This window comes from Oncorhynchus mykiss, chromosome 32, assembly GCF_013265735.2.
Source record: "Oncorhynchus mykiss isolate Arlee chromosome 32, USDA_OmykA_1.1, whole genome shotgun sequence".
Lineage (NCBI taxonomy): Eukaryota > Metazoa > Chordata > Actinopteri > Salmoniformes > Salmonidae > Oncorhynchus > Oncorhynchus mykiss.
In genome coordinates, this window is record NC_050572.1 from 1,890,337 (window position 1) to 1,900,044 (window position 9,708).

Consider the following 9,708-nt stretch of genomic DNA (forward strand, 5'->3'; position numbering starts at 1 on the left):
AGGAGGGCAACAACCCAGCAGCAGGACCGCTACCTCCGCCTTTGTGCAAGGAGGAGCAGGAGGAGCACTGCCAGAGCCCTGCAAAATGACCTCCAGCAGGCCACAAATGTGCATGTGTCTACTCAAACGGTCAGAAACAGACTCCATGAGGGTGGTATGAGGGCCCGACGTCCACAGGTGGGGGTTGTGCTTACAGCCCAACACCGTGCAGGACGTTTGGCATTTGCCAGAGAACACCAAGATTGGCAAATTTGCCACTGGTGGCCTGTGCTCTTCACAGATGAAAGCAGGTTCACACTGAGCACATGTGACAGAGTCTGGAGACGCCGTGGAGAACGTCCTGCTGCCTGCAACATCCTCCAGCATGACCGGTTTGGCGATGGGTCAGTCATGGTGTGGGGTGGCATTTCTTTGGGGGGCCGCACAGCCCTCCATGTGCTCGCCAGATGTAGCCTGACTGCCATTAGGTACCGATATGAGATCCTCAGACCCCTTGTGAGACCATATGCTGGTGCAGTTGGCCCTGGGTTCCTCCTAATGCAAGACAATGCTAGACCTCATGTGAATGGAGTGTGTCAGCAGTTCCTGCAAGAGGAAGGCATTGATGCTATGGACTGGCCCGCCCGTTCCCCAGACCTGATTCCAATTGAGCACATCTGGGACATCATGTCTCGCTCCATCCACCAACGCCACGTTGCACCACAGACTGTCCAGGAGTTGGTGGATGCTTTAGTCAGGTCTGGGAGGAGATCCCTCAGGAGACCATCCGCTACCTCATCAGGAGCATGCCCAGGCGCTGTAGGGAGGTCATACAGGCACGTGGAGGCCACACACACTACTGAGCCTCATTTTGACTTGTTTTATTAAGGACATCACATCAAAGTTGGATCAGCCTGTAGTGTGGTTTTCCACTTTAATTTTGAGTGTGACTCCAAATCCAGACCTCCATGGGTTGATACATTTGATATCCATTGATAATTTTTGTGTGATTTTGTTGTCAGCACATTCAACTATGTAAAGAAAAAAGTATTTAATAAGAATATTTCATTCATTCAGATCTAGGATGTGTTATTTTAGTGTTCCCTTTATTTTTTTGAGCAGTGTATATATCTTCTCAGTAAGGAAACAAGGGCAAAGCTTCTGATCAGAGAAATAACAGTTAGAGGAAAACATCTTGTGTTCAAAGAGAATCATCCGTTCAGTTTGATGTCGCGCGTGGCTGACCAGAACTCTAGTTACAATTAAAGAACTACCTGAATCAGCAGATGATAGTGTTGTGACTGAGTTTCTGGCTGAAGCTGGATGTAAAGGTGATGGGGAGCGTGATGAGGCGCATGATAGAATGCAAAGGTCAACTTACAATCTGCTCCAATGGAGATCCTTTTGTATATGTTGAAGCAGCATCCATCATTCCTATAACACGGTCTGTAAAGATGGGCCCCTCACTGGGTCCAAGTATTTTATTACGGACAAGGTTATGCGTGTTGACAGGACTGGCTGACACAATCCCACAATAGAGGGGGTCAGGAGATGATAGAGTACAGTCCCACACTAGAGGGGGGTCAGGAGATGGTAGAGTACAGTCCCACACTAGAGGGGGGGTCAGGAGATGGTAGAGTACAGTCCCACACTAGAGGGGGGGGGGGCCAGGAGATGGTAGAGTACAGTCCCACACTAGAGGGGGGGTCAGGAGATGGTAGAGTACAGTCCCACACTAGAGGGGGGGTCAAGAGATGGTAGAGTACAGTCCCACACTAGAGGGGGGGTCAGGAGATGGTAGAGTACAGTCCCACACTAGAGGGGGGGTCAGGAGATGGTAGAGTACAGTCCCACACTAGAGGGGGGGTCAGGAGATGGTAGAGTACAGTCCCACACTAGAGGGGGCCAGGAGATGGTAGAGTACAGTCCCACACTAGAGGGGGGGGGTCAGGAGATGGTAGAGTACAGTCCCACACTAGAGGGGGCCAGGAGATGGTAGAGTACAGTCCCACACTAGAGGGGGCCAGGAGATGGTAGAGTACAGTCCCACACTAGAGGGGGCCAGGAGATGGTAGAGTACAGTCCCACACTAGAGGGGGGGTCAGGAGATGGTAGAGTACAGTCCCACACTAGAGGGTGGGCCAGGAGATGGTAGACTACAGTCCTACTACACTGGACAGCATAAGGTGCATAGAGGACATGTTTTCACACCATATGCAGGGCAACAATCCTGTCCCCTTGAGTAGAGCAGACATATCACATATCTCAGCTGAAATGGCTGAACGTGAGACTGAGGTTGGAGAGGATAATTACTCGGCTCTCAAGGACAAAGACGGAGTGAATGAAACATTGGAATTGGTACCTGGTGAGCCAGAGTCGGCAACAGTGACCTCTCATTCCAAGAAAAAAAAGAAGAAAAAGATGAAAAATGCTAAAAATGAACCTGGGAAAGTGGCTCCTGAGACCAGGGACAATCAGCGACAATCATAACCCAATAGAAAACCTCTGAGGTTAATAAGGGACCCCCTCGAAGGCGGTGTAACTCTCTGGGGAATACGAAAGAAGGCAGCCAAACATCAATGCTGGTCTTCATTCAAACAATCCAGAATCAACATAAACCCAGGAGGCCCAGTGTACCAATCCAGAATCAACATACACCCAGGAGGCCCAGTGTACCAATCCAGAATCAACATACACCCAGGCGGCCCAGTGTACCAATCCAGAATCAACATACACCCAGGAGGCCCAGTGTACCAATCCAGAATCAACATACACCCAGGAGGCCCAGTGTACCAATCCAGAATCAACATACACCCAGGCGGCCCAGTGTACCAATCCAGAATCAACATACACCCAGGAGGCCCAGTGTACCAATCCAGAATCAACATACACCCAGGAGGCCCAGTGTACCAATCCAGAATGAACATACACCCAGGAGGCCCAGTGTACCAATCCAGAATCAACATACACCCAGGAGGCCCAGTGTACCAATCCAGAATCAACATACACCCAGGCGGCCCAGTGTACCAATCCAGAATCAACATACACCCAGGCGGCCCAGTGTACCAATCCAGAATCAACATACACCCAGGCGGCCCAGTGTACCAATCCAGAATCAACATACACCCAGGAGGCCCAGTGTACCAATCCAGAATCAACATACACCCAGGCGGCCCAGTGTACCAATCCAGAATCAACATACACCCAGGCGGCCCAGTGTACCAATCCAGAATCAACATACACCCAGGCGGCCCAGTGTACCAATCCAGAATCAACATACACCCAGGCGGCCCAGTGTACCAATCCAGAATCAACATACACCCAGGAGGCCCAGTGTACCAATCCAGAATCAACATACACCCAGGAGGCCCAGTGTACCAATCCAGAATCAACATACACCCAGGCGGCCCAGTGTACCAATCCAGAATCAACATACACCCAGGCGGCCCAGTGTACCAATCCAGAATCAACATACACCCAGGCGGCCCAGTGTACCAATCCAGAATCAACATACACCCAGGAGGCCCAGTGTACCAATCCAGAATCAACATACACCCAGGCGGCCCAGTGTACCAATCCAGAATCAACATACACCCAGGCGGCCCAGTGTACAAAGCTCCCCATCAGTCAGGAGTAAGGTCAACTGCAGAACCAAAGGCTGATATGGAGGATGATATGGAGAAGTAGAGAAAAGTCCCACTATTTTGCCATCCAGACCAAAATCATTGATGAAGGATTGAAATAATCTATATTTGAGTAACATATGATATCTGGATCAAAACCCGACTTACCGCCACTACATAATGACCCGACATAACGCCACTACATAATGACCCTACATAATGACCCGACTTAACGCCACTACATAATGACCCTACATAATGACCCGACTTAACGCCACTACATAATGACCCTACATAATGACCCGACTTAACGCCACTACATAATGACCCTACATAATGACCCGACATAACGTGACCACATAATCACCATACATAATGACCTTACATAACGCCACTACATAATGACCATACATAATGACCCTACATAATGACCATACATAATGACCCTACATAATCACCCAACATAATGACCATACATAATGACCCTACATAACGCCACTACATAATGACCTTACATAACGCCACTACATAATGACCATACATAATGACCCTACATAATGACCATACATAATGACCCTACATAATCACCCTACATAATGACCATACATAATGACCTTACATAACGCCACTACATAATGACCTTTCATAACGCCACTACATAATGACCATACATAATGACCCTACATAATCACCCTACATAATGACCATACATAATGACCCTACATAACGCAACTACATAATGAACCTACATAATGACCCTGCAAAATGAACTGACATAATGACCCTACATAATTACCCGACATAATTACCCGACATAACGCCCTACATAATGACCCTACATAATGACCCTACATAATGACCCTACATAACGCAACTACATAATGAACCTACATAATGACCCTACATAACGCCACTACATAATGACCCTACATAATGACACTACATAATGACTCTACATAATGAACCGACATAATGACCCTACATAATGACCCGACATAATTACCCGACATAACGCCACTACATAATGACCCTACATAATGACCCTACATAATGACCATACATAATGACCCTACATAACGCTCTACATAATGCCCCTACATAATGCACCTTCTAAATATCCCTACATAACGCCCCTAGATAACGCCCCTACATATGGCCCGACATAATGTCCCTACATAATGTCCCTACATAACACCCCTACTAAATGTCACTACGTAACGCCCCTACATAATGTCCCTACATCATGCCACTACATAACGCCCCTTCATAACGCCCCTACATGACGCCCCTACATAAGGCCTGACATAATGTCCCTACCTAATGTCCCTACATAATGGGGTTCAGGGCCAATAGGGTGCAGTGAATAGGGTTCAGGGGACATAGGGTGTAGTGAATATGGTTCAGAGGACAAAGGGTGTAGTGAATGGGGTTCAGGGCCAATAGGGTGTAGTGAATGGGGTTCAGGGCCCATAGGGTGTAGTGAATAGGGTTCAGGGCCCATAGGGTGTTGTGAATAGGGTTCAGGGCCCATAGGGTGTTGTGAATAGGGTTTAGGGCCCATAGGGTGTTGTGAATAGGGTTTAGGGCCCATAGGGTGTAGTGAATAGGGTTCAGGGCCCATAGGGTGTAGTGAATAGGGTTCAGGGCTCATAGGGTGTAGTGAATAGGGTTCAGGGCCCATAGGGTGTACTGGATAGGGTTCATGGCCCATAGGGTGTAGTGAATAGGGTTCATGGCCCATAGGGTGTAGTGAATAGGGTTCAGGGCCCATAGGGTGTACTGGATAGGGTTCAGGGCCCATAGGGTGTAGTGAATAGGGTTCAGGGCTCATAGGGTGTAGTGAATAGGGTTCAGGGCCCATAGGGTGTACTGGATAGGGTTCAGGGCCCATAGGGTGTAGTGAATAGGGTTCAGGGCTCATATGGCGTAGTGAATAGGGTTCAGGGCCCATAGGGTGTAGTGAATATGGTTCAGGGCCCATAGTGTGTAGTGAATAGGGTTCAGGGCCCATAGGGTGTAGTGAATAGGGTTCAGGTCTCATAGGGTGTAGTGAATAGGGTTCAGGGCCCATAGTGTGTAGTGAATAGGGTTCAGGGCCCATAGGGTGTAGTGAATAGGGTTCAGGTCTCATAGGGTGTAGTGAATAGGGTTCAGGGCCCATAGTGTGTAGTGAATATGGTTCAGGGCCCATAGGGTGTAGTGAATAGGGTTCAGGGCCCATAGGGTGTAGTGAATAGGGTTCAGGGCCCATAGGGTGTAGTGAATAGGGTTCAAGGCCCATAGGATGTAGTGAATAGGGTTCAGGGCCCATAGGGTGTAGTGAATAGGGTTCAGGGCCCATAGGGTGTAGTGAATAGGGTTCAGGGCCCATAGGGTGTAGTGAATATGGTTCAGGGCCCATAGGGTGTAGTGAATATGGTTCAGGGCCCATAGGGTGTAGTGAATAGGGTTCAGGGCCCATAGGGTGTAGTGAATATGGTTCAGGGCCCATAGGGTGTAGTGAATAGGGTTCAGGGCCCATAGTGTGTAGTGAATATGGTTCAGGGCCCATAGGGTGTAGTGAATATGGTTCAGGGCCCATAGGGTGTAGTGAATAGGGTTCAGGGCCCATAGGGTGTAGTGAATAGGGTTTAGGGCCCATAGGGTGTTGTGAATAGGGTTTAGGGCCCATAGGGTGTAGTGAATAGGGTTCAGGGCCCATAGGGTGTAGTGAATAGGGTTCAGGGCTCATAGGGTGTAGTGAATAGGGTTCAGGGCCCATAGGGTGTACTGGATAGGGTTCATGGCCCCTAGGGTGTAGTGAATAGGGTTCATGGCCCATAGGGTGTAGTGAATAGGGTTCAGGGCCCATAGGGTGTAGTGAATAGGGTTCAGGGCTCATAGGGTGTAGTGAATAGGGTTCAGGGCCCATAGGGTGTACTGGATAGGGTTCAGGGCCCATAGGGTGTAGTGAATAGGGTTCAGGGCTCATATGGTGTAGTGAATAGGGATCAGGGCCCATAGGGTGTAGTGAATATGGTTCAGGGCCCATAGTGTGTAGTGAATAGGGTTCAGGGCCCATAGGGTGTAGTGAATATGGTTCAGGGCCCATAGGGTGTAGTGAATATGGTTCAGGGCCCATATGGTGTAGTGAATAGGTTTCAGGGCCCATAGGGTGTAGTGAATATGGTTCAGGGCCCATAGGGTGTAGTGAATAGGGTTCAGGGCCCATAGGGTGTAGTGAATATGGTTCAGGGCTCATAGGGTGTAGTGAATATGGTTCAGGGCCCATAGGGTGTAGTGAATAGGGTTCAGGGCCCATAGTGTGTAGTGAATATGGTTCAGGGCCCATAGGGTGTAGTGAATAGGGTTCAGGGCCCATAGGGTGTAGTGAATATGGTTCAGGGCCCATAGGGTGTAGTGAATATGGTTCAGGGCCCATAGGGTGTAGTGAATAGGGTTCAGGGCCCATAGGGTGTAGTGAATAGGGTTCAGGGCCCATAGGGTGTAGTGAATATGGTTCAGGGCCCATAGGGTGTAGTGAATAGGGTTCAGGGCCCATAGGGTGTAGTGAATATGGTTCAGGGCCCATAGGGTGTAGTGAATAGGGTTCAGGGCCCATATGTTGTAGACTTCCATTTCAGAAGCAGATAAGCATTTGTCATCTGGAGTTCACTGGAGATCTAATGGAATCAGCATATTTTTCTTCCCTCTCATATCTATAGTATGTAGAATTGTAACAATGTTTATTTGTAATATAAAGGTCAAAGGTACTCTACATGATTCGGTGTTGATGACTTTAGTGGAAGTGTAACTGCCATTTTATAAATGTCCAAAAGATGGCAGCAGAGGTATTCCTGCAACAGTGTGATTTGTGGTAGTCTGTGAGGGGATATACCATCCATCCATATTCCTCCACAAAGTCTGGAAAATTAATGCGAATATTGAACTCAGATCAAAGTTATACCTCAGATTCCTCTGGGGATTGATATAAATCAGGCCATAGTGACATTTAAACACACATTTAAACAGACTACCCAATTTCCATTATGTCAATGGAGCACCTGTATGAGTCCAACCATCTCAGCTTCCAGGAACACACTAGACTAGCTACAGAGACACATTCCCTGTGTACTGCACTACTGCACTACCAGGGCCTTGTGTACTACACTACAACACTACCAGGGCCCTGTGTACTGCACTACAACACTACCAGGGACCTGTGTACTGCACTACCAGGGCCTTGTGTACTACACTACCACACTACCAGGGCCCTGTGTACTGCACTACAACACTACCAGGGACCTGTGTACTGTACTACTACACTACCAGGGCCCTGTGTACTGCACTACAACACTACCAGGGACCTGTGTACTGCACTACCAGGGCCCTGTGTACTGCACTACAACACTACCAGGGCCCTGTGTACTGCACTACAACACTACCAGGGCCCTGTGTACTGCACTACAACACTACCAGGGCCCTGTGTACTGCACTACAACACTACCAGGGCCCTGTGTACTGCACTACCAGGGCCTTGTGTACTACACTACCACACTACCAGGGCCCTGTGTACTGCACTACAACACTACCAGGGACCTGTGTACTGTACTACTACACTACCAGGGACCTGTGTACTGTACTACTACAGTACCAGGGCCCTGTGTACTGCACTACCAGGGCCCTGTGTACTACACTACCAGTGCCCTGTGTACTACACTACCAGGGCCCTGTGTACTGCACTACAACACTACCCCAACACACAGACACACTCCCCCACCCCAACACACAGACACAGTCCCCCACCCCAACACACAGACACACTCCCCCACCCCAACACACAGACACACTCCCCCACCCCAACACACAGACACAGTCCCCCACCCCAACACACAGACACACCCCCCCACCCCAACACACAGACACAGTCCCCCACCCCAACACACAGACACACTCCCCCACCCCAACACACAGACACACCCCCCCACCCCAACACACAGACACACTCCCCCACCCCAACACACAGACACAGTCCCCCACCCCAACACACAGACACACTCCCCCACCCCAACACACAGACACACTCCCCCACCCCAACACACAGACACAGTCCCCCACCCCAACACACAGACACACTCCCCCACCCCAACACACAGACACACTCCCCCACCCCAACACACAGACACAGTCCCCCACCCCAACACACAGACACACTCCCCCACCCCAACACACAGACACACTCCCCCACCCCAACACACAGACCCCCAGTGGTGGAAAAAGTAACCAACTGTCCTACTTGAGTTTAAGTCTAAAAGTATTTGGTTTTAATTATACTTAAGTATCAAAAGTCAATATAATTGCTAAAATATACTTCAGTGTCAAAAGTATCAATCATTTCACATTCCTTATATAAAGCAAACCAGACTCCACAATATATTTGTATGTATTATTTACGCACAGTCAGGGGCTCCAAAGCTTAGACAATTATTTATATTTAAAAAAATGGTGTTTAGTGAGTCTGCCAAGTCAGAGGCAATATGGAGAACCTGGGATTTATTCTTGATAAGTGGTTCTCATAGGTTAAACTACTGTACACACAGCAGATATACCTGGTGGTTCTCGTAGGTTAAACTACTGTACACACACAGCAGATATACCTGGTGGTTCTCATAGGTTAAACTACTGTACACACACAGCAGATATACCTGGTGGTTCTCGTGGGTTAAACTACTGTACACACACAGCAGATATACCTGGTGGTTCTCGTAGGTTAAACTACTGTACACACAACAGATATACCTGGTGGTTCTCGTAGGTTAAACTACTGTACACACAACAGATATACCTGGTGGTTCTCATAGGTTAAACTACTGTACACACAGCAGATACACCTGGTGGTTCTCGTAGGTTAAACTACTGTACACACACAGCAGATATACCTGGTGGTTCTCATAGGTTAAACTACTGTACACACAGCAGATATACCTGGTGGTTCTCGTAGGTTAAACTACTGTACACACACAGCAGATATACCTGGTGGTTCTCGTAGGTTAAACTACTGTACACACAACAGATATACCTGGTGGTTCTCGTAGGTTAAACTACTGTACACACAACAGATATACCT

At 48.5% G+C, this 9,708-nt stretch overlaps 1 protein-coding gene across 1 annotated transcript; it reads left to right on the forward strand.

The window, feature by feature from the left end:
• The first annotated feature begins 2,253 nt into the window (after positions 1-2,253).
• LOC118946536 (variant surface antigen E-like) lies at positions 2,254-3,616 on the forward strand. Its single transcript, XM_036971822.1, has 2 exons — positions 2,254-2,344; positions 2,937-3,616. Exons 1-2 carry the CDS (start codon positions 2,254-2,256, stop codon positions 3,614-3,616), a joined length of 771 nt encoding a protein of 256 aa, XP_036827717.1.
• Positions 3,617-9,708: the final 6,092 nt, after the last annotated feature.